This window comes from Bombus pyrosoma, linkage group LG14, assembly GCF_014825855.1.
Source record: "Bombus pyrosoma isolate SC7728 linkage group LG14, ASM1482585v1, whole genome shotgun sequence".
Classification (NCBI taxonomy): domain Eukaryota; kingdom Metazoa; phylum Arthropoda; class Insecta; order Hymenoptera; family Apidae; genus Bombus; species Bombus pyrosoma.
In genome coordinates this window covers 8,307,790-8,335,016 of record NC_057783.1, presented here as the reverse complement: position 1 = coordinate 8,335,016, position 27,227 = coordinate 8,307,790, and the positions used below count along the sequence as shown (strand labels likewise).

The following is a 27,227-nucleotide window of genomic DNA, read 5'->3' as shown; positions in this document are numbered from 1 at the left end:
TAATGGGAGGCATAAGAAAGTTAGAAACGGACAGAGGAATAGGAGAAGAGAGTGCAAAAAGGATAGGTGAAATGGAAAGACTCGTAAGAACGGTAGAAATAGAAACATGTATAAATGCAGAAGAGGCGGAAAAATAAGAATGAATGTAAATTTAAAAGGAATATAAATGTAGAGAGGGTAGTAGGTAGAGATAAATATAAATTACAGGAAAGTAAAGGAGAGTAGAGAATTTGAAAAGGTTGGAGGAAAATGGAAAGAAGGCAAAGGGCAGGAATAATAGAAAATAGAGAACAGTTAGTATAGATTTCGAGGATAGAGAGAAAATAGAAGAATAGAACTCAAGAATCAACGCGTTCAAGCTGTTCAAAATGAAATTCAAGTAATAAACTCAGGTTCGAAACCTCTCAAAAAGATATGAATCACAATTCCACGCGCGAAATAAAAGACATCGATCAAGCGGAGAATTCCCGAGGATTTCAAAGAAATTTCTGATCCAGATTCCAGGAGCTGCCAGAGAATTGCGCACAGCCTCGAAAACCGAGAGACGAGATCGAGGCCCAGTAGTAAAGCTCGATATAAATCAGACCGATCCTTCGCTTTCGAGTTTCGACCGCGGTCTAGTCTCCTTCTCTCTCCTCTATGTTCCGGCTATCTCTCGTGTCCATCTTTTTCTTCCCTCTGCGATGGCCGACCTGTTCTCCGACACGTAATTACGAGTCTTCGTAGAAGAACTTCCGGTTTCCACCACTTTTAGCCTCGAGCATGATTACCCGACAATCTACGAGGAAAGGAACGCACAAAATGAAAACGGAACCTTCGATAGCGAGCTATCGCGTCTTTGTAAACTGTCAGAGCTTTGTCTTCCACGAATAAATAATAATAAAAAAGAGAATGATACCACGATCACGATGTTAATCGTTATTTTGTTTGATACAGTGGTTAAACGAGGTTCGAAGTTTTCGTGAGACGAAAAGGAGTAATTCGTATTTTAATTGATTTTGTTGTTCGTGTCTCAGGAATGAACATGTCTGAGATAGAACTTATCACGCAGTTTAGAAAAACAAGTGTCTGGATTGGATCGTAGCAGAAGAAATTTCTTTGACAAAATTTTCTGGACAGGGAAAATGTTTGACGTTTATGATGTTTAAACGCTGTTAAAATTGATAAAATTTGTATTTGAAGAATGTTGAAAGGACAGAAACTCGTATATTCGCCTTCCCAAATGATTAATCTTTTTAATGGGAAAACCAGGTAAGAACATGGAAACATCATCATACCGACAAGAATTAAACATTCACAGGTCGGGGAAAAGCGTTTTTCACACGAACATGAAATGCTTTTACATTTCGATTAAAATTTCGTTGGGGACAAATAATGCAGGATTTCAGAGCGAAATTTATATACACGCACGTCTGTATACATATATTTCTCTGAATGTTCCTGGTATAAAATTGGCGAGCTTTTTCGCGTGCTTATATCTTCCAATTCATGACGCGAAACGTACCAGCTTTTCGCGAAATCCGGCTGGCGCACGGCTTGAAAATAAGAGAAAGAAGCGGCGGGAAAATGGAGGAAATGGATCCACTGGTGTGTTCTGCATGACTTCATCATCGCAGCCGTGTGTCTCCGTATGGTTGGAAACAAACGGAAAAATGTTTCGCCGCCGATACGCCACCGAAAAATTCACACAACCCTGACAACAATATAAGATCGTTCAATCTCTGACGTTTTCTGCTCTCGTCGACCTTTGAGCGACGTATTATTCTTTATTTCCAGCGTCTATACACTGCTTTCAACATTTCTCTTCGATTTCGATTTATTAGCTCTTATTTTATCGACTTCAGTCTGTTTCATTTGAGGGGAAAAGTTTTATTCACGAGTGGAGTGCATCAATATTGAAGTTTTTGCCCAGAGACGGATATTTTATGGTAATTATAATCCGTCTTTGATCTCTAAAATCAATTTTTAATCTATTCAAAATCTGTTTTTCGATATTGTCAGACATTGACGATGTAATAAACATGCAGAGATTTAAAGGCAGATTAAATTATAGAAACAAACTAACGGAAGAAATTTAATTAAAATTTCTCTTGGACAAACTTTGTGATTTATTTGCAAGTATCTGTGGAACTAAATGAAATAATATAACTTAATCTTAATTTGTGAAAGACTCTTGTAGGGACGATGCCTCGTATATCTCGCATAGTCTGAACATTTTCAAATTCTATACACATTTTAACAAATTGAACATAAAACAGTAACTATTCTGTCTGACAAACTCTAATTACTGATTATTGAAAGATCCAAAATATTATATTGGTATATAACAAATAATAATATTATGATATTCAACCCTTAAAAAGTAAAAAGCAGTAAAAGATTGCTGATTTTCAGGTAGCAAGCGGAAGCGAAGCTTTTTCTCTAAAAGAGTCGGAACTCGATAAACTGGTCGCTAATTACAGCCTGGCAGACGATTGTCGAATTATTTGGTCGGAAGTCGAAGGCAGAGGGACGTCGCATTTTATACTTCCGGTCGAGCGACGATCCCATCCGAGCGATTTTTAATCGAGCTACTCCATCCTCTCCCAACTCATCCGCCGTGCATCCAGGAGCATTAGACTTCCCCAGGATATATACTATTGCTCGATTTTCATTCGTCATTTCCGTTCTATGTTCACGCACTCGATTTTGCTCGAGTGGAAAATTCCCCCGATGCAGGTTCACGACCCTCGTTGTTTTTTATAACCTTCCTAATGATCAATTGTTTATTGCTGATCATGCGAGTGTGAAATTGTGAGTTAAAATTTTACCCATTTACACAGAGATCCAAACTGTGAATATCATAGACGATCGATGCTTGAATTTCTTTTACTCTCAATCTTTCTTAATCGATACTTGAAAGTTTAGAGAAAAGAAACATTGATAAAATTTGGAAATTTATCGAAATATAGATTCCTTGTCAGTAGAAGATTATTACTTCGCAAATGATAAGCTTGTACATTATCCTGTACATTTATCGTCCTTCCTTTTATTGGAGCTCCTGACACATTTATGAATTCCATCGCTCAAACAAACTCAATTTACATTTACTCATATAATCTTCCAAAAACCACAAAGGGAGACGACAGGAGCCGAATAACCAAGTGATCCACTTTCGTCGCAAAAACCGTGCGAGCCCAGCCGGCATGTAAACGTTTTATTTAATAAAGCGATTTACCTCCGATGGAAACAGCGTCGAATATTAAGAAGCCACTGGCAGGAGTACAAACTTTCCCATGAGAACAAGGAAACAACGTTCGTGATCTATGAATTGTTCACGCGTGAAATTCATGTAGCCAGAGAGTTTAAAATAACAAGGATCACATTGTTAGCTTTTCAACAGGGAACAGGGAGAAAGTGCGGTTGATACACCGCCAAGTAGTTCTCTGAGATCGTGAAGGAAAAAGAAAGAGAGAGCTTGTAGGAAAGACGATGGAAGAGGAAAGGAGAGAAATAAAAGCTACGAACTCCATACGTGACCAGCGAACAAACGACTCGTCAGTTCTCAAAAATCGCCCCCACTCTTTTTCCTCCTCTTTATCGTTTCTTTCCGGACGCTTTCAGAGCGACCACCGTGTTAATCACCGCGTTTCCACGGCGGTCTTGTCTCCAACCGACGATTTTTTGCCGGATCATCGCTGATTAGAAGCGACTGCTGTACCACCGAGCACTTTTTATGAGACTTTATGGTCCTCGGCCATGCTGACATTCCTCTTTATAAACCTCGGACCGTGTTAAGTGTGAAATGTACTTTTTGACTCCAGCAGATTGCGCCAGCCTTTCGCCGCTTGCTTTCTGATTTCGAGTGGTTCTAACTTATTTCTTTTAGCGAAAATTTTTCTGCCCTTTTTGAAACCTGATTATCGAGTAGAGACAGAACTCTTGGTAAAGTTAAACGTGAAACGCACCTTTTCGATGGAGTAGTTTGCACGTTTCTGTCAAACAGATTGCTGTGTGTTCCTTAATTTCAAAAAATTCTAACATCCACTTTATAGTAAATTTTATCGCTAGATTATTTCGATTGCGGGAATTAAAAGGTTTTCATTACTTCTGATTTCTACATTTCATCTGGTATAGATTTGAAATAAAAATACATTATAAGGCATCCAGCAACTGACTAATTTTGTTTTTCAACTACGATTTGACATGAATACTTACCACTAAGGAGAAATAATCCACAGGCGACCAGGGTTCTGTGATCTGAATAACAATGTCCAATTAAAGCTGAAATTGTGGCGGCGAGGACAAGAGCTACAGCAGCTACTTGAAACGGTGCTGAGATCCTGAAATAAATTTGAATAACGTTAGTCAATTACGGTTATCCAAAGTTATGAAAATAAATAAAATTACATTTAATTCACTTCTAATATTAAACACCTGTGTGTGAGTGCCACTATTATATTTTTTCAATCGTTCGTTATTTTCAAGTTTTTCATTTAATAACTAGGGAATAAAACAATATTTTTCAAAAAAAAAGAGCAGTAACCGATTTATTAAACTACTGCAAAAACTGCATTTCTCGTTCAGGTGAATTTAATTTCCTGTTTCAGAGATAAAGTGTTTCAATCAAAATATTTGATCAAAAAACAATGTCAGGAATTATTGTGTAAAAAACAACATCACTGTTTTTTTTACGATATTCCATGGAAAAACAAATTTCCACCAATGGCTGTACTGTTATGTAACAGACGATATTGATCTTTGAAGCAAAACACACAGTAGAATTTTTACTTCAGGATCTGGTTACTGACTTCGAACAATTCTTCTTTAAATAGCCTCATGTACAATGGATATTGAAATGCCGTACAAAACAAGTAACTACGTACAATAGATGCCTTGGTGAACGTGTGATTGGTCGACAACGGCACATGTCGTTGAAACCTTGAACGGCTATTGTCAACGTGTTCACATATTTCACATAGTTCGCGCCGGGAAGTGAAATCGGACATAGTTGTCGACGATTTATTTATTATAGACGATCGTGTAAGAATAACGGGAGCATTTCCATCTATCCAACTATGACCGATGAAAATTTTCGCGTAAAACGCGATAACAACCCTCGATCGTTGTACGAACATCGTTGATATAACGAAACGCTCGCAGTATTTTTCTTTCATTCTTTATTCAAATAGATTTGATGTTCATTCATTGATGATTACTTTTCTCTTTTCAATAACGAAGTTTAATTTCCAAATCTCTCACTGGGATACCATTAAATAAATTAAATACGATTTAATTACAAACCATGGGTAATTTAAACACACATTATATAATTGAATAAGACAAATCCTTTTTCATATATCTATGTAATATCGAAAAAAGGGGAGTATACGCTTGGTCTATTATATATTTAAGTTCGAGTTTCTCGGGATAGTGTAAGTTGTAAATTTAAGGTATAAACTAAGAATCGTAAGAATGCTGGGGAAGAGAGAAAGAGAGAGAGAGAGAGAGTGTGTAAGTAAGAGTGTATGCCTTGGTGACGTTAAAGCTAAATGAGTAAAGGAGTGGGAGAAGGATGCGAGGGTTGAGGAGACAGAAGTTGGAAGCCCAGTGTTAGAGTAAGACGTACGAAGATATTGTAGTCAGTTTTTGTATTGGGTATTATTGCTTGCACGGATAAAACTAAACTTAACTCCAAATAAACCATCCTTTCTTGTCCTTGTTCTGGACCATATTTTGATACTACATATAGCAATGTTTACATATGAATATAGTAATATTCACATAAATAAGTCTCAAAATACGAATTTAATACAAATTTTCTTAAATCGAAGGAAAAGATTATTGATATACGTAACATGTAATAAAGTAGTAATTCTACATTCGTACTGAATTCGAGTTAGAATAATTACGAATAGACATTTTTTACAGAGTAAATATGTTACTTTCCATTTAGATAAAAATGAAAACATGCTCTTTATAATACTTTTTATGTGAGATCATCTCAATTGATTCCCAAGTTACAATATTTAAATACTGGCATTTAGAAAGCATTCTGTACCATACATGTACATATACGATGTCCAATCGCTGTGACCTACATATATTTGCTTCAGGAGCTCTATAAATCAAGTAGTAACTGTGAAAAAAACGCTGACTGAGCATCTGTCACTGACCAACGCGCGCTGATGAAGCTTTGTGTAGGTCAGTGAGGTTGTGTGAGCGAGAAGTCCGAGCGTACGACAAGGACAGAAAGGATAAATATTTAAAGAATTACATTTCTCTTCTAAGTAATAATTTTTCAATAATGGAGATTCGGATCGATATGAAACAAAATGCATTTTAAAATGAATGACATCCTGCTTTTTATGACATCGAACCTATTTATTCAAATTTATAAAAAGCGTACGTGGCTCTGAAATAGCAATCGTGCAAGATTTGAATATTTTAGTAAATGTTATTTGTGTATTTTGTAGAATTTCTTTCGGATTTTATTGTAATATATGCAGGACTTCAGTTTAATATACATGATAATAAATGCAGTAAGCATTTTAAAAATGTAAATAATGGCAAAGTTGATCAGTTTTATAATTTTTTTAGTTAAGGAAGAGTAAAACTGATGAAAATTTTAATATATATGGTGATGAATTATTATCGTGTATTTAATATAACTGACGTATAAATGCAGATATTGGATGTATAATTCAGAAAAACTGATTCATTTATGTACGGGATAAATTTATTACATCGGCTATAAATAAATAAAATATATCGCATACTGAAATTTTTTTGCATCTTAAATCCTAATAAAAGGAATCTCATTTCATTTTATTGGGAGTCTATATCACTTTTTACAAAATATTACCGCACTAAAGCTTCTTTGCGTTTTTTTAAACGATCGAAAGTTACGATCGCCGCCGATATTAAAAGAAACTTATAAAATGTTTCCAATTACATGAAGTTTGTCTGTAAAACATTTTACGACTCGAACAGTATAAATTTCCATCGAAATCCATATCCTAGCAACTAAATTTCTATTAAATAGGCTATTGAACCCACGCTAAATAATTCATCGTAAAGCGAAATGTGCGCGATATTCCACCATTACAATTTAAGTGAAATTACCAGATATATAATGCGCACAATACTATATCATTACTACAACATATACTATGATAACTTCAATTTCTATCTATCAAACACTTCTGCGCAATATCGCTAATATCAAATTTCTCTTGTCAACAGCTTTGCAGATCTTAACATGATTTTAGACACCATTAAGGATTAAATATTACCCCTAAAGCGCCCCCCCCCTCGAATTTAACATGTGACACTCAACAACTATGCGGACGATCGTCTTCGTGAACAAGACGTACGTCATTGGGGAATGAAAATTGATGTTATGCTCCACCGTCACAGCACTTCGAGACTCTGGAACTTCCCAAAGACGAAGACGAAGGAGGTTAATCAAGATTTGCAGTGAAGCTGTAATGCTTCACAACCCGAATATATCCCCTAAATTTTGATCGATCCCCTGACCAACTTCTTTTGAATTCCACCTTCGTTGCCGTGTCGAGAAAATCGCTTCAATTTATTACTCTTTCACATAGCACGTAGACGATGACACGTAGTCGCATGATTTTGTACACAGTGAGTTGTTGCCTGCGGTTAATTGAGAAAAATTGATGGCAGATTTATGTTTTTTCGGGCAAGTTTTAAATTCGTAAGGTGGTTATTGCAAAATATATCGTGGACTGACAAAAAGAAATTCTACTATTCATGTCTGACATATCTAAAAATTAAACTGCAAATTGATCGAAGATATTGGTTTTTATAAATTTTAAACACTACGATATTTTCAATACAAATATTCTACAGATATTATAATCTTTTGAAGCCTATAGTTAATTAAATTTTTGCACATGAAATCGCCGGGAAATTACGAAAACGCATTCCACTTTTCTATAGCGAATTAGCCGTTTAAAATGCGGCTTAAAAAAAAAAAGAAAAAAAAGACCGAATGTTTTTAGCAATGAAAAAGGTCAATATTTATCAGCGCAATCCCAGTGAAATTCGATGCAATTCTTTAAATGCGATCCTATTAAGTGACGAACGCTCGAGCGAGCATTAAAGACTGGAATCGCATTTGCATTATTAAGCGATCAATTCAACCCTACTCGAATCTGTACGCCATACACTTGGCGCTTTCTTTTCGCTGTCAATACCATCCCATTGACTGTTTATGGACAGTGAACGAAAACGGATCAGGAAACGGCGATAAACTCCTCTTTCCAATTTTAAATTCTTAATTGGCTTACCTTCGTGTGTTCGTAACTCACTTTGTAATTCCTAACTTCATCCTCTCTACATCTTCTCATCATGCATATTGCATACGAACTGTTCTACTTGAGATTCGATTATTTACCACAAGCACCTGCTAACATTGTTTTTCTTCCTCTGTGAAGTCGCATTATTAAGTATTATACAATAGATTAGCAGGAATGTCATATGGTTTTTAATTGTTACACATATTTACACTCGTACGTTTTAATCGTTGAGCGGTCGAGGCAAGACTGAGGAATAAAAGAATTTTAACGACTCTCGCCGGTTATGGCGCAATACGTAACAATGACTCGTCTACGTGAACAATAAGTCGCGATTACCCCAATTTTGTGTTTAACACGTAGAAATGTTCTGTATTACTTAAGAATAGCATGGAAACATGTTACAAAAATTATATATATATATATTTTTCTCAAGTTATAAATTTGCAATGCCCTATTTATATAATCTAAAATGCAGGAATTAAATAATACATGAATTTTCCTCGGGAACATACGATACCCTTCATTCGGTCAAAGAAGAATTTCCACGAACTCAATAAACGCATGAATTCACTCCGCACAGTTTAAGCACGGTCAACTAAGTCTATTTGCGAAAAAAAGCTTAACTTCACTCACTACTACAAATACTCGGCTCTACCAAATATCGCCAGGAGCACCTTTTCCGCTAACCGTTGCTTTTTGAACGGAGTACCCTGCCAAAAACAGCAATACATGACAGATAAAATAAAGGTCTAAAAATTTCGTACAAATATACGATAGAAGCAATATCGATCAAAGATTCGTAAAGTATGTTTGTCGTTGATCGACGAAACGACGTTGAAAATTTATCACGGAAATTTTATAGCGAAAAATATAGTGACAGGCGCTCGTATGCGCTCTTCGATCTGGTTGAAATTTCCACGAAATTTTCCCCGCGAAACATCAGATCGTTTTGTCGCGGATGGTTGTCGTTTCAGATAAAATGGCTGTTGCAAAGGGGCGGCGGGGGGACAGTGTGTCACGGGGGACGGGGAATTTCGATACCACGGGTGTAATACACGTATTCGTAGCTATCGGGGTAAATGGAGCATGCTGGGTAACGGCGCGTCTCGCTCTAAGGGGTGCTGCTTGCTGGGATCCGCAATCAACCCTCCAGACGCTCGAGTTTTGAACCTACGGTCGTTTTAAACGGACCACGTCAATCACGATTTTCATGATTGCCGGAGACTCCACTGTTGTGCTCAAAATAGATTTTGAGAGATGGAGTGTCTGGAATTTGGAGAATTTGAAAGATTTGAAACATTCATGGTATTTACACAAATAAAAGAATTCTTACATTTATATGTAATTATTCGGATAATCGTCAATCTGTTCGTCGATTGAAAATTATTGACCACATTATTCAGATAAGAAAGATTTTTTAAATTATTTGTAATTTGTGAGGATTCGGAGAGAAAAGATAATGTAATGATTAATATAATTATATCTCGAAACTTATTGGCTAAATATCTCTCTATATATCTGCTCATTAATTACGTATGTATTTTATACAGTCTAATAAATTTATTAAATAAATTACGTATACACGTTTTCCAGCAAATGCGAAACTCTTGTTGGTATTTATGTGGACAATATTACTTCCCGCTCAATCACGCGAGAACGTGATTACGCGTTAATCAAGCCCGTGTCTCATAAACGTCGTTTATAATGCCTCATTCTTCGTCATTCACAATAGCTGCCACACATCTGTATAATGACATTGACGACGTGATAGCACATGCGTTTCATAGTCGATGCGTCCATCGAAAAGCTTGCATTTATTCCACTTAATATGTAATTGCTGCTAATAACTGTCGGCATTCAGCTTCGAATCATCATTAATCTTTTCACTTGTAATTTCCTTCATAATGTTTCAATATCAGAAAATTATTAATCCAATAAATCAGGTAAATCATATTCCTCTGATGACGATATTAAAATGCTCGAGATTTCTTCTTGTATGTAGTAAATAAAGGATGGACCGCCGTTCGAACATTTCGAATTCGAAAACGACTCTTTTAATCCGCGGAGCGTGACGACGAACGTATCGCTGGAAATGTCTAGCGCAAGACTAAAAAGAAAGCCAGTGGCAGCCGGGTAATGGAGCGTTTCTTTAAGCGCTTGTACATACATAGCATTTCCAACCACCTAAAAATCATCTCCCAACCGTATACCGTTCTACAAAATTCTGTGGCGTGTGTCGCGAACGTTATGAGAACTGCGTTACCTGCACGTAAACTTTATAAACGCGACGCTGTGCTGTGGACGTTTCTCATATTCCCCCGGTTGTTTGACGAAACGACCTTTTGTCAGCGACCTGTCGCGGAAGTATGCTCGCCCGTGCGCTTTTTATTCACAACTTTTTCAAAAAAATCGGACAGACTAGAAACGAGCTGGTTAAAGTTCTGGTAATTGGTCGACGTGCATAGCGGTGAGTTCGGACGTCGATTGCACGAAATTTCGCGGAGCCACATGGGAATATTAAGCCGCAGAATTAATAACTAGTTTTTGCTACTTCTCAAAGGGAACGAAATCGTGGCCAGAGATAATAGGAAATTAGATTTAAATGTTTAACCTGATTTTGTAGCAATGGAAAATTTGGATGTGGCAAGGGAAAATTGGGAACGTTCATTCAATATTTTGTTATACGATGTTAATAATTTCAAATGGCGGCGAAATCAAAATATGCGTAAAAAAATATCTCTTTATAAAGCTCCTTCTAGAAGATTTTTAGTTCAACTGGAAAAACCAAGGGACTTCTCTCTGTTCCAATTAAAGGACAAGAAAAATATTCCAAATACCTCCGTATAAGATATTACAAGTTGATTAAAAAATACGGAAAGATGAAACTATTAATATTCTTCATATACATTTTATCGATAAAGTACTTGCAAAACGAACCTACGTTTCAAGGTATTTTCTTCATAAACTCGGTATTGTGACGAACGAAAATATGGTTTAAGAGATTCTCTTACACAGAAAATTTTCCAATACTCCACATTATAATTCAATTATGTTCCCCGATATCGTCTCAGGTTCGAGGAATTGCGCCTGAAGAAATACCGTCAGGAATAATATTCACTCAGACGTAATTAATAAACAGTTTTTCCTGAAATCTCTTATTCGTTGTATTTCCCGATTCTCAGTTCACTTGTCCCGGACAAGCATGAAAAACGAGGTAAAACTTGATGAAAACTTGAGAACGGCGGTCGATCAATGAAGGTTTTCATAAATTTACGCCTGTTAGGAAATTATTATTCGATTTCGTTGTTATCATGCGTCATCAAGTAACCCGTCCGCTAATTACTGTCCGGTTTTAATGTTGTATTATGTTTTAACTGCGATACACAGTCGATACGTAAAATCCAAAGAGAGAAGAGAGAAAGGATGACAGTATGTGCATGCATAAAGGTACACGTTTTAACGAACAACGCTACCGGCTGGCTTTTAATTAACAACGCGTGAAATGACCCCGTCTCGACGAGGTTATTACGTCGTCGTTTTTCACATCGCGCTCATTATGAAGTTTGTTTCCGACTTATTACGATTGAAGTGCTTTTCGCAGATTGGATGCGACTGATTTATGGTCGCCCTGGTGCATACATTGCTGTGAAATACTGAAATTAAGTGGACGAATTAAATTCTTTCATTAGTATAATTAAAGAACAAGTATTCGATTTAAACTGAAGTAAGTTTTTGATAATTATTTTCGGTTTTTCAGTTGTAATCGTTTATAAATATGAAGGGAGACGCATAATAATTTTGGAAAATATATCGAGAAATTTGTGTCGTTTGAATATGTTTAATTATTTTCCAATTAGGATATTTTACCTTTAAAAAGAGTTTTTATATAACATAAATGAAATAATGTTAATGTTGTAAATATAATTAAATTGAACGATAGAAGGTTGATCTGAATAACGAGACAATATAATTATCCGAAACTCTGGTTTGTGTTGGCCTAAATGAGAGAACTTACATAGTACTAAACGATTCAGCTGTTTATGTGCTGTGCTGCTGAAATTATCTTACCAACGTAATTTCGTTACACATGAAGTGATGCATTTTCCTACATACATCTCAAAACGTGCACATTAAACTATTGAATCCTTTAAGGACTATTTTTCACCACCCATTGTCTAGCACCCTACAATTTTTAAATGTCCCGCTAAAACCTCTCATTTTTCCACGAAGATAATTCATCAATCACCACAGCAGCAGGGAACGCTTCAAAAACACTCGAAGCCTTCGGTCGATATCTCCCTCCTGAAATTAGTTGGGCCAACGCGATCCAAACGCAGTATATACACCCTCTAACAAGCACCGACACCAGCGCACATGATTTTACAAAGGCAAAGCCACGCCATTTATCCCTCTAAAAGACCAGGGGAATCAAAAACGATGCTAGGTATCGAAGAAACTATTACGTTCGACGTTATTCAACCACAACCTCATTTTCACCCGCACGCTGCATAATGACGGATAATTGTCCGCTGACAAGCGGAACGAAGCAGAGGCTTGGTTAAACAACGATTTGCATCGCGCATCAAGGCCAAAGGGAGCAACGATGGATCAAAGTTAGCCAAGTAGTCGGAGCAGGAGAATCAACAATTCGGTCAGTGTCCAGGGATGCGTGCTTGCTCTCGTTAATAACGGCCCGTTGTCACAGTAAATAACAATAAAACTCTATTAATGTGGTGGTACGACTAGTAACCAGGCCTGGCAGTCAGCCAGAAACATACCGGCACGGCTATTCACCCCATGGTGAGGCTAACCCGAGTTAGCCTCGAATCCAGCTGCTGTTGTTGCAACTAGTTCTCTCGCATACCTCACAGGCCGTATGTAATGCAGCATGGTTATATAGTATTACGCAGTGGAATGGCCCACCTCTGTTGGGAGTCGACCGGTAGCAAGATGCACAAGATGCTCGTGAAATTGTGGAAATCGATTTGAATGGCTTTTCCAAATCAAAGATCGTTCTCAGTGTTAAGAGAGCTCCTTTCTCGCAATCAGTGAGCTCTTTGATAGCTGTGTCGCGATAAAGATGTTATGGCAGGGTGGGAAGTGGATCTTGAGACTAATTCTCGAGGTAAGTTCGTATTATGAGAGAGCTGTGCTTGATGAAGATAATGTTCGTCCCTTGATAGCAGACAATGGAGTGACTTTTGACGTTTGAAGAAATATTCTTGAGAAATATTAGTTGATAATATACCTTCGTCGTTCAATTAGACATATTTTTAATTCACAACGGTTTCGGTTGTTCATCATCTACGATCCAATGATACGAGCCTGATGGTAATATTTTCAATATTTTTTTTTTTTTTAGTATTTTTAAAGCAACCTTTCGGTGCTAATTAGGTGTTATCTAAATAGTGGAACATCAAGATTTCCGTTTGGACGAAGAATTTCCATGCGTTTGAACGTAACCGAGTTTCATTCTAAATTCTACCAACTATCGCGATATATCGGTGCGAAATAGAAGCTTCATCATTTAATCGGATAATCAATATTTACGGAATAATAAATACGGTTTGATTACGAAATAATAAATACCACTTGAAGTAGTAATAATGAATCAGTTTTACAGGCAGAGGCTCCGGTAACTACATACATATGTAATGTATTGATTACAAATTTATCAGTTTAAGAGTCGTTTACGAACAAGTGCTTTATTTATCGCGTTCCGATATCCTGTTATTTGTAAAACCATATAAATCTGCCATTATCTCGATATAGGATTTATTGTTTATTTGACTCTGTACTTGTTTTTTTTTTCTTTACGAAGTTGTTTTACAGTACAGAATTCAAAATTACAAACCAGCTTGTTTGACTACACTGTGTTACTAATGCTTTCAGTGCATCAATCTGTCCTGCAATCAGCCGGATACAACTGAGACTTGGCTTTGAGTTCAAAGAAGCCAGTGTGCAAAATCGGGCGTATTAGATGCCCTTAGCCTTCTGCGTTTAAGAATTCTGTTTGCTTTTGAAGATAGAGATTGCTCCAGCTAGGAAACGAATTGCTCTATGCTAGTTGGCGTGCGGTGTAATATTAAAGAAACTTTTCTTCCTTTATTTCCTAATAGACCTACTTCCTTCTAGAATATACTACCCAAAATTTGAACGAATCTGCCAAAAAAAAATTCTAAATTTTCCTCCGATCTCACAAATGTCTTCTGATTTTATTATATAATATCTTCTGTACTAAAATTAAAAAAAAATAAAGATACCAATAAAATCTTTAATTTCGTTAATAGATCTGACACGCAATCTGACATTGATCTTTGCGGATAAGAATCCTCATTAATTCCGCAATCTATTTCCATAAACTTTTATCAAATGTAAAGGCAACCACCGTGGAAAGTAATAATTTCCAGCGGGTTCAAATTTTTCCATCGTAAAAAGAACCGCAAAGAACGAGCGTCAGCTCGAGCCGCAAAAACACTGTAGCCCGAAGCAGCGAAGCGCGAAAGTCGGCGAAGAAACGAACGAGGAAGGAGGAAAGACACAGAGCTGAGTAATCCGTCGTCGGACCAAACCCAAGTCCAACGGCTGCTCGAGCAGGCGTTTGTTTTCTCTCGATTGCTATCGGATCGAGGTGGAAACGGTATTTGTCGCCGGCACCACCCAGCAGAAAAGAAACTTTTTCCTCTTTACGTCCGTTCTCGCGAATTCTCTTGATCTTCAGCCTTCCATTTCGATGGACTAAGATAAAAATCGAGAGAGAATAAAGAGGCGCGTCGTGACGGCAACCACAACTTGCTGTTTCGTTTCGCGAAATCACGTAAAACGTCCCTTCGTTGCGAAGTAACAGCGACCGCGATAAATTGCGAGTCGATGCAAGAAAAAGTAGATGTAGTGGCAAGGAAACCTCGATGGTCTGGCCTTAGTTTTATGTACAAATCGTAGAAGGTAACCGTCTACGATTGTACTTTTATTTGATGGCTGTTACAATTCGATTTTATTTGCTGGCTACTTTGAAAGGTGAACGTCGTTCTAGCAGAGGTTTATTTTTAAAGACGTGTGAAATTTTCGGCTTGAACGAGAAATTCGCATGTTCAGAATTTATTGATTCAGGATTTATGATTTTGAATTTATGGTTCAATGACAATAAAAATAGAATTTCCTCTCGAAAAATGCGATTACTCTTCTTAATTCGTCTATGGACAGTTATTTACGAACATTTTGAGACATAGAAACCAAAGACGATCATGTTTAATAAATACAGAAGCTTTGATAAGTGTGGAAAATTAGAAAAATCTACCAATCAGATATCATCGTGTATTCTACTTAATAAGATTTTGAAGTATAGAAAATTCAAATTTTTCGCAAACCGCCAGTTTGTCAAAAGGCCGTTTCTAATTTTTCAGAAGCAAGAGAAGGATCGAAGCCGCTTACGTATTTTACGATTTTCCTATATTGAATACGACCAAAGTCAAAGGCTGCATACAGAGGAAAATGAAAACTGCTGCGTTCGCTGGACAGCACTTGAAAAGATTTCCCTCCTCTTGTAAAAGGATAAACGTCGCTGAATGTGTGCATTCTTGAAACGCAGACTTTTGAGTGCACTATACCATTGTTCGTACCAAAATAGGAGCACGTTTAAGTATAACGTATTTTAAGAAAAGCCTTGGTTTTTAAGCTGCTTGAAATTGAAACTTTTCGTCCGCTATTACTTCGTTCTTTTCACTACCGTGCAAAAAATGTCTGTATAAGGTTTAATGAAAATTTCTGCGACCCTGGATGTAATAAAACATTTTCCATTCATTGAATTCCTCATTTTTTTTAGTACGTTATCTCTATATTAAAGTAGTATTATTCGAGTAAATATTCCGAACAGTAGAAAATCTTTGACAGCCCTTCCATTAAGAAATACACCTCACATCCTTCAATTTAATGTTTTACGAATAAAAACCTATCTTCAAAGTAACATTCTTACAAAAACTGACAAAATTACAAATAAATCACAAGAAAATATATTCCAGTATTACGATATCAATACTTTTAACTTATGAAGATTTGCTCGCCTACAAAAAAAAAAAAAAGAAAAAAATGAATAATATGATTTACCGTATTCTTTCCCTGTGGCCTTCAATTATTGTATTAATCTTCAAGAAACTAATCACTGAAAATTTTCCCAATGAACCATAAGAACACTGGAGAATGCTTTCAAATAAACATAAAATACCTAAATCTCGTTCTCGTGAGGGATGTGCACGTTGTTTTCCGAGCGATAGCGAGCATTCTTTCGCGTACGACGGAAGAACGGTGGGCCATTACGAGAATGTTGCGGTCGTTACGCGTGTTTCTCAATATTACATTATACATCAAGCGGCCTTTACACGATTCGACTTCTGAAACTGCGGGTAGTTTGACGGGGGTCGAGGGCATCAGACACGAAGATCAATGGCTCAATCTTAGTCGGGGGCCGCGAAAGTGCTTGCATTTTTAAACTCCGAGTAATGCCGTTGCTGTTACGGTGGATGGGCTGCGGGGGCGGGCAAGCGAGCGGAAAGAAACAGGACGAGCAAGAAGACGAAGGGTAATTGATACAGCTTTGGTCATGAGATTAAATCGAGCGTAACGCGTGGCCGGGCCGTTGAGTTTCCCTGGCGAGTAGGAGGTCCTCCAGATTAATTTCCCGTTACCAAGGCGCTGGAATTTCTTTCGTCGAGGGGGAGGAAGATGAGATGAAAGGAACGACAGGAAACGGTTTCGCGCTTCTGTTTGATGAGGACACGACAGAAATTGCGATCCTATCTACCGAGAGGTTTTGCGATCTTCTGTTGAAAAAATTCTGTCGTACACGAAAGGCATGATATTTCTAGTGACTTTTGCTCACTGATAAACAGGTTGCTTTGGTCTCGTATCGAACGCCAAAATATTGATTCTATCGAGATGAATGTGTACTTTCTAAATTGAACTTTTTACGGCTGAATCGAAAGAAATACTCCAAAGGTTTGAAAAATTTGCACTGTGTTTCGATCTGTTGTAAAAATTTCAATTTAGAGATTCACACGATGAGTTAGAGATGTATCGAGAATCTAGAATCGAAATAATCCGTGACATAAACAGGATAAAGAACATCTACGATCACGGTTGATTACATTTGGAACAACGCTCCGGGAGATCTATCTCTATCAAACATCGACAAAAATGTTCTTCGAAGTTCGACGTGTCTTCACATTCGACGATCCATTCTCGATTCGATAAAAAGCCATTTTATTAACGCGCCGCGGAATATGCGGAGGAAATGTTTGCAACGAGTCCCCAGGTACGTCGATGCAAATGGAAATTCGCCGTCTCTCCGGCAGCCTTCGAAATGTACCCTCATCATCGCGCGCCCCTTCGACCCGCGGCTTTATTTCACGGTGCGCTGCACACGCGCAGCTTTTTCTCGGCGAGTGCATTAATGGCCCTGGATGCAGGTTACACCAGCCACGTAAAGTACTCGTTCGTGCGCCGTTTCGAAGTGTTTATCGCCGGATTAGCAATTCTATTGCCGGCATCCTTCTCGTGTACGCGCGTGGAAAGAAGCTGGCCGTGCAACTTAATGGAAAAGCTTGTCTTTCGGCCCGGGTAAGATGGAGCTTCGACTTCGTGCCAAGCGATTCCATTCACCATGTTTTGTCCCTTTCTGCGTCTTCGTTTTTTAGATCGAATATTTAAATCAGCTTGGAGGGGGCAGTTTTTCGTCAAGCTTATATGAGATACGAGAGCCTTTGGATCTTTATTCGATCTGGTTGCAAGATTATTTGAGAGTCAAATAGGAGATTTGTAATAAATAAAATTTAAAAGTGGCCAAAGGGATTTTAATCAAAATGTATCCGTTGAGCTTATGCTAATTTTAAGTGTTCAGTTAATGAATTATGTACGGTAATAGCAGGAAAACGTAATGCAGAGTTGCTGGAATTTAATTAAAATGAAAAACATTAGTTTGAAGGGCGGTTTTTTTAGAAAGGAAAATGCTTGAATTACAAAAGGATGAAGCATTTACATTTGATCCTTTTAATTTAATTTAAACTAGCAAATTTCACGTTTTTCTCTTTTCAAGTAACAGTGGAATTTCTTTGACAAAGGAATAAATTCTACTCCAAATTTAATTGAGAAAATAAAACTCCTCCTCTAAGCAGAACATTTGAAAAAGCTTTAAATAAGATAAAAACGTGGTGAAAGGAAATATTTATTCATCTTTAAACCAGGGGAATTTTCGACAAAATTTCTCTTTCAGCCACCTCTAAATATAAAGAAAATAAGAAAGAAGTATTCCAATGTGTACCGATAAACTTTAAATTCGTAAATTTTTATCTCAGCCAGAGATATAATTCTCCCATTTATTATACTAACATAAAAAATTTAAATTTATCACCAATATCGATTCTCACGGCTCGATAATAAAGATAGAACCATAAACCAAGAGTCTACTTGTCACCTTGCCTATAAAATATCTCTAGAAACAAGCTTGTGGGTTGGAAACCGATGGAAATGGCCATCAGGAAGGTTGGTGAAACTTCTTGAGGATAAGCTCGCCTCTCGCCTATCTATAATCTGAATGTACATAAAATTCAGTGCTTGTCGTTGCCAAGATCCTAGTCGACGTTGTCGGGCGGCAGCAATGCGCTTTATTACTACTAAACAAGCCGCACTAGGCAGTATATTACTAGTGGACGGGTCTGATATATTACTAGGCAGGTCTGCCAACCCACTGGCCAATATCCATACCGAGGTCCCATCGGCGGCTAGCTCGTTGCCCCTTCCTCGCCTCTCAAAGCGACGCCTTTCCTTCCAAGCCAAAACTATTAATTTTGGTTTCTCCTCCGTTCTGTTCAGCGGCTAATTCAATTTGCGGCTTGGTCGCCATGGATCACTGGATTATATAGAACCTGTCGTCGCTTTAGCTTAATTTTCGATTACTTGAAAAAATATTTTCAGTTGCGAAGTGCTGAAATTGCCCATTCGCAAAGCTTTCATTAATGAAAAGCGAAAGAGGTGAAGATTAGAAGATGCAATTTGAAAATGATACATTAGAGTGCATGATATAGCGGAGTATAAGTTTACACGTCTAAGCTGTTCGAGGGGAAGATTAATAAAAATCTGAGAAGATGACGAAAACCTTCATTAGGTTCCCAAGAATTATACCTTAGCCTTATTACAAAGGCAGAATGATACACGAGGATCCCAGTGCCATCAATCGATGTTGCTACATGATATCTTCATTTAGAACCTCCCTACATCGTGTAAATTGCTATATCTTCTGCTATGTAGGTTAGGTTACTAGCTATTAAATAGTTTATTCGTGTATAATCATGTTTACACAGGACAGAATTGCAAATTACGTAAAGTGGGATGGCTACGAGTAATAATTACAGAAGTAACTAACGGTGCAAACTGTGCATAACGATCAAAGTCGTAGCTAAGGATATTTTGTAACGTTTATTGACCATTAACTTCTAAAATCCATGCATCTGAACTACATAATTTGTATTCAGTAATTCTTCATATACGGAAATAAAATAGAGTTAAGCAAATAGAATCTTCCTTCGTTGTAATCGTCGTGCAAAAAGTAGAATACCACTTGATATGGTCAGACAACATGTTGGATTCTTTCTATTCAAGACATAAAGTCTGAAATATTATTCGTTGAATGGTACATAAAGCTAAGAGCAATTCTATAACTAGAATTTTTCATACTTTCGAAGCGAAACATCAAACCAGCAACATACAATTATTCGAGCAATCAATGCAACGTCCAGTTGAGCAAAGTACGAATTCGCAGAATACGAATTTCTCTGGATTTTGTAATTGCAGGTCTTGAGGAGTTTTATTGAGAAAACATCTTTTCATCCATTTACATTCTCAATTATTCCACGATGAGGAATTCTCGAGTGCACGGCGTCTTAATTACTGACAAGTGGGCACCGTATAATTTAAACGCTTCAAAATTAGACTACGTTCTCTAGCTTGCACCGCGGCGGGATTTTTTCTTGTTGCCGCGGTTTCCAAGCGATTCTACTCATTCTGGCCGCGCAACTGCAACAGAACTTTAGCTCCACGAAAAACACGTTTAAACGTTTTCAAAACGCGATGAATGCATTCGCACCAGTCCGCTTTACGAAATTAAGAAAACATTTCCCTGAAACGCTCCCTTAAAACGCTTTAGAAATTGGACAGTGAGAATTTTATGCCAAAGATGAATATTTCAATGAAACAATGATACTGAAATGAAAACATTCTCAAAAAATGCAGTTGACTATAAGGTATAATAATGTGGATGAGAAAAAAATATTTGGAAACAAGGAAAAAAAATTCCTATCGTGCAAAGTCTTCTTAAATCAGATTGATAAGAACGCTCCTATTATACCTTAAATTCCTTAAAGCAGATTAAAATCGACCTTTTCTTTGGAAACAACCTATCGTGTAATATATAATTTGTGGTTTAACCGATAATTAATAACACTATCTCAATATCCCAAATATTGAATCGAATACATTCGACGCTAGCCTGGAACAAACGGAATGCTGGAATAATACAATGGATTCGACGAGCTACATATCGGTCTGGTTACCACACGAATTCTATTCTATTTATTTAAAATCATGAATTACCCAGTGGATATAGTCGGAGCTTACCCGTTACAAACTGTTTTGCACTAATTACTCGCGGCTAATCCAGTTTATTCGGCCCGATTACGGGAGCCAGGTGAAATTATCGCGGAAATTTTTATGCAACGCCACCGCATGATAAACGCGGTTCATTTTTCTCTCGAATAAATTGCATGTGATATCACGTGTCTCTGATGAACGAGTAACACGTTGTTGCACGGGTTCAAAGTTGAAATTCTGGTAGGTAGCGCGACAAAGAAATTTCATTTTTAATACGACTCTACACTCGGTCATTTGCATATACGAATTCTTTTCCCTCGGATCGGGATAATTTTTGGAACGAACGTATGTATACCGAATTTTATATTTAAAACGCATGAATTCTCGCTGAAATTTATGTAATCGGAGCAATCTCTACTCTTTCTGAAAAAAATGTAAAAATATTTCGGTAAAATATATCGTCTAACGAATTGCACGAAATTATTTTTAATTGGAGTTTCTACATATACATATGTCAGAATTTTATACGGAATAAATAAAAGTCAAACAACGATGTACATCCTATAGAAATTATGTTTTTAATGGAAAATGTTTTATACCGCGTTAAGTTAGAAAGGATAAACTCCATCATATTCATTTGAAGAGTAACTAGGTTTTATAAAAAGAGAGGAGTATAATACACCAAAGTTTGTCTAATTTAAAATTTATCCAACTAGGCGAAAGCTTGGAAAACTTGTTCATTTTACAATAAGCTTCAAACGAACTGCTATCTAGCATTCTGTTCTTTCAGTATCAAAGCACGTTGCTAAATTAGAAAAGCTAAATTACAAAGGGAGATGCTTCTTTTTCGTACGATCTTTTCTTTTTTTTTAGTGAAATCTGATCCCCTGCTTCCGCCTAGACGATGTTGCATCTTCCAAATTTCATGGAATTTTTATCGTTGGCTCGTGACACGTAAAGCGAAATATAAGATACGCTCTCGAAGGTTCATGGAGAAGTTACGTTTTCTGCAACTGCTCGAACTCGCTTGTTATTCTGGTTTGTAGGTAATCTGAGCGCCGCCATGCATTTCCATTGGCTACTTGCTGTGAAACGTTCATCTTCCGCGAACCTACTGAAAATGCATGGAGCCCCGCACGAGCTTTATTTTCGATTAAACAGAACGCTGCTTCGGGATGCAACTTTTCACTGTGCACCATATCGCGTTGCCGATACGCTTCAAAGTACATTTCACGGTGTACTGGAAACACCCTTTTTGTGAAAAAGATTGCTACTTTAATATTTATGACTTCGTTACTTCGATATTCCAGTTAATTAGAGAAAAATCAATAGAAGAAAAACTATAGCGAGATAGTAACGCAAAAAATTAATTTACGATTTACAAAACTTGTAATATAGGTAACAGTACTAATATGTAATGATATAATGTGGATAAATTATATTGTGATGTAAATAATTCCGAATTTTTTTTACTAAATACTATATTTAATTGATAAGATCATATTTTATTCTTTTTAAAATGTCTCTCTTTTCTCTACAAAATTTCACGAACATATAAGATACCGATTTTGAAAGATCCAATGGAATGTGTGTGGGGCATAACATCTGACAGAGAAGACTCTCTTTTTTTGTAGATATATGATGTAACGTGTAGCAGAATTCAAAGCGCAATATCAAATGTTATTAATGATAAGTTTCGAATCTGTGATTCATTCTATGCCGGTAACTCTTCCAACAGAATCCATGAAAAACCATAGGAATGTTATACCGCGTCTAAATTTATACGATTTATTCTGTCCTACGACTATTTCTAATATCTGGCAGAGAAATGAATTTACAAAGACAAATGTTCCAGCTGTGGCGAATTTGTGTGCCTGCAACGAATGCGGCTTTTTCACCCTGCAGCTTGCTGTCTCTATTTCGCGGACTGCAAAGCAACCGCGTGTACCAATGACACGCTGGTGGATGATACTTAAAAGCACGAACCTCGACATGCCTCAACTTTCTCGGAAAATGGAACTTTTGGAACGTTTATGGCATTTCGGACAGCTCGGCGACAAACTATCCATGCGTTAATAACAGTTACAACCTTTAGGGAAGGCCATTAGCGGCCGCAGAAAGGGGACATCAAATAATTTACGCATTTTGTTAAGGGCTAAAGCTGTCGTTAAAAAGTGGCGAAAAGGGGAGAAAGAGAGAAATAGGAACCGAGATGCTGCTATTAAAATAAGTAATCAGTACCCTGCGGATGTTTATGAACTTGTGAGAAATTTAGATATGTAGACTATTTTCTGTAGACTTTTGCGAGTCTACAGGGCGCGCAAAATATTAAAAATTGTACAGTATATGTGTATAGTCTGTAAATTATAAATCGTGAAGTAACGCTACTATTCAAAAAATTCTCGGGTAGTTATATTCGTCGAATTCTTTTTTTTATAAAATATTCGCCAATTCCATACGCTATAAAATCTCTAAAAATGGATATTCCCACTTTTTCTCTTTCATTATTTCACCTGAGTATTATTTACAACATAATTAAATTTCTCTAAATATTATTTTCACCCTTAAATTCATTAGTGGTTAATTAGTAAATTAACACCTTTAATGACTCTTTACCTAAACTGTTAAGTGATACAAACGGCGCTTTAATAAATATCAAGTTGGTGGGAAAGTTCTGTGGCTTTTATCGTAAAAAATGGACGAAACTTTGGTCAAGCCGAGTTCGCATTAACGCTCCGGGCCCATCAAGCCGGGAAAGGGAAAGTATTTTAATTATCCTCGCGGCTTTATAGCCGGATACATCAGATAGGAAGAAATTCAATGTTGTTGAAGCGTGCTTTTATAGAGGCAGGATTTTAACCCGGTCGCTGGCTTGTTTCAGACATACCGCCATTTCGAGTAATGTTAAAATCTGGTGGAATATTTCAATTGCCTACGTGGTTTGCTGCTATTCTGTGACCGATTGTCCGAAAATTTCGAAAATATTCACGAATAAATGGACAATTCTTTAGTTCTTTCAATCTGTGATTCTATAATTTTTCTATATTATAGGATTTTATTTAATGCAAATAGAATGTCTGATATATAGATCAATATCAATATAGATCAATTATAGAATTATGTAATTTAATATTTATATGAATATAGAATAATTGTTATGGTTTCGCAAAGTTTCTTACGTTCAATTTCAATTTTTCTACGTATCGAGTTTATTTGGTGTGTTAGTTTATTTTCCAGTAAAATGTTTATCCTACCCAAAGCAAACGAAAATCGATACACCTCGCAGAGTACACTCCATAGAAAAATAAGAGGCAATACCGGAACTTGTACAAATTCACTAGAGCACCGAAATGTACTCGAACAAGTTTCTCCGCGCGTCCTTTGTAAACATTACCGTGTCGACGTCCCTCGGCATACTAATTCGTCTTTCTTGAATAACAATAGTTTTAGACTAAACCACTTGACTATCTATATACCCGACACAATAAATCAATTAGAATATCCGTCATATCTCTGAGCTGTTTTCATATACCATAAATAGTTGCAAATCTTCATACATTATGCTTCAATCTTATTATACTGATATAAGAAACGCTTACCTATGTATGTGCATAATTCTTACAAAATGAATTTCTTTACCCTGTTCACTATTTTCCAACGAAAGCATAAGAAGCTGAGGGCAAAACTGTTGATCGTGTAATTTACGAAAAATTGAATAAAATGTTGTAGAAAGCTGCAATCGGATTACACGAAAATTTACGTTCGCAATTAACTCGAGGAACGTGGAGGTTCGTTACGCGGTACGAAATGTAATAAGTAATACGATTAAAATCAGTTTGTTCTACAACGGTTCTGATATCCTCTCTCGGCATCGACTAGAACGTTAGAACGAGTGAAAACGAGTGACGGGCAGATTTTCGAGCATCAAAGATTCACGTTAATGAGACTCGGTCGCGTCGACGCAGGTAAAGTTGAGACGTGTCCATAAAGTGCAATTAACGGACCGACCTGGGAAATCATTACTTCTTTGATTCATTATGACGTCTATTGGAAATCCGGAATTTCATATTACGCGACATAATTCAGAAGATCTGTGCGATACACTATGAATGTTTTAAATCTATTGGTAGATATACCCTTTTGGTACGGGATACTTCTCATGCAGCATAAACAGATGTAATAGATTAGATTCCACAATTTCGTGGAGATTACAACGATGTTGTAATAAACGGTCTTTATGAAGATCGTGGAAAATACTTCCGTAGCTCTGATTCATATAATGGTTTTCTCCAAATTATTCGTTACTCTAATATATCTTTTATATCTTTTGAGATAATAGTATGCATATCGATTATTTTGTACAGACTTTTCAGTGACGCTACGTTAACGAAACTTTGGCACATTATTTCACGGCTCGGTCTTTAACGGACTAACATCTTCTTTACCCCTGCTATCGTGAGGAAAATCGACGAAGCAGATTTCGTTAGATTTTCTTACGCTAAACAGACCGCAGGGGAGCACGACGTTCCAAACTTAATAATGACGTTTCGCGGCGCAAGTTGGAGGCGAAAGCACAAGAGTTAATGAAAACACGGAGTTCCGGCCCCCGTTTTTCGCGGATTCCTCGTTAATTCCTACGTAAACCCTGACTTACTCCGTCCGGATTGCACCGGGACTCGTTGATCAACGAGCAAAAACGGCGAGCTGCAACGACTCGTGCAGAACCACGAGATCCTCTTTCGCTCTCTCTTCCTCCCTTACTCTCCCTCTCTCTCTCTCTCTTCGTGATCCTCGTAAACAAATAAAACCAGCCAGTGGCTTCAATGCCGCCAGACCGGTTCTCGTGGAGGGTGGAAAATGCTTTAATTTTCCGTCCGCGATTTCAGCGTCGGGCTACGTTTTCCATTCCCTCGCGTCATCAACGTGAGACCGCACGGTTCCATGTGTCGCTGAAAATTTCGCGCGTCGAGACTACGCCTGTATTCAAAAACCGACGCGTGAATTTCGGGGGAACATCTGTCTGGATGCCCTTTGCTCGTCGTTCCATTCACACGAGAAACGAGAGAAGAACGTTCTTCTGTCTGGGACACCTATAGGGGGAGAGAGAGGGGGAGAGAGAAAAAGTGAAAGAGAGAACCGTTTTGGTTCGCGAAACTGTGATAAAAAAAGCAATAAGTCTGTAAATTGCATCGTAAATTGACGCTCCACTATTCCGTTAAAATTTCGAGTAGTTTCATTGATCGAGTTCTCTTTTTATTAGAAAAAAAGGAAAAAGAGTAAAAAAGAGAAAAATTGTACGTATGTGCTTTGATTTAAATCGTTGGATTAACAGTTTGCCGTTAGCTCTTCGAGTCGATATAACATTCGTTTGATAACTTGTCGCTTGTAATTATCTTTCAAAGTGTGGGTGGTCGTGTAGCTTGTTATATGATACTGTAGGGTATCAGAGTTTTAGTTTTCGTTGCGCCAAAGTTTGTCATTATGAAATAATGTAATGGATGGGTAGAATATTGGAGAGTTATTTAGGAATATCATCTGGGAAATTATTGGTAATTATCTTTGAAAATATTAGTTGTGGAGTGTATCACTTTATAGAATATTGTAAATTGGTAAAAAGTTTTACTAATCGCTATGGCAGCTTTTACATTTTTTAAATGGAAAAATACCGAAATGTTTAACACGGAAGTATCCCGTGGTAGATCGACGATTTTTAATTTTATAATCCGGGTTCAGTAAGTATAAAATACTGACTAACAGAGCATGATATATAAAACTAGATTTTTCAATTAAGGTTGATAGCAACCGAATCGGTACTCCAAAATTTGAGCTCGCTACAAGGACACTTTTTATTCTTCTTGAATTGTTCCCTGAATGTTCTACGAGGTTTCATTTTCCGTTTCCAATTCTTTCTGTCGGCGGGTGATAAAATCTGACATCTCCGGCGAAAGCCTTGTCAACCTCGTGTCGTATTCGAGAAAGAAGATAGGGTTACTCAGATCCAAATTTGATATTCTATCGCACTCTTTTCCCATTATCCCCTCGGAACGTTTTCTTTCTATCTTCTCTTTCCTATTCTCCACCAGAAAATCCGAGAAATATTGCATTTATCACGTTTGACTTCTGTATTTCTATTTCTGTAGAAACGTACTATCCATAAAATGTAAAGTAGTAAGACAACAAATTCACCAGTGCACTTACGCTACAAAAAGTAATTTATAAAATAACTGATTCATCTGTTTTCATATGTTTTAATTTCTGCAGTGTATAAAAGTTTGCTTTCGCTGA

At 37.1% G+C, this 27,227-nt stretch overlaps 1 protein-coding gene across 1 annotated transcript in view; it reads right to left on the bottom strand.

Moving 5' to 3' along the window:
- LOC122574716 overlaps window positions 1–27,227 on the bottom strand; it is a 159,181-nt gene that overhangs the window by 40,781 nt on the left and 91,173 nt on the right. The window contains exon 4 of the mRNA XM_043742630.1: window positions 4,198–4,322. Coding sequence (XP_043598565.1) covers window positions 4,198–4,322 — 125 coding nt within the window. The remainder of the gene's footprint in view (window positions 1–4,197; window positions 4,323–27,227) is intronic.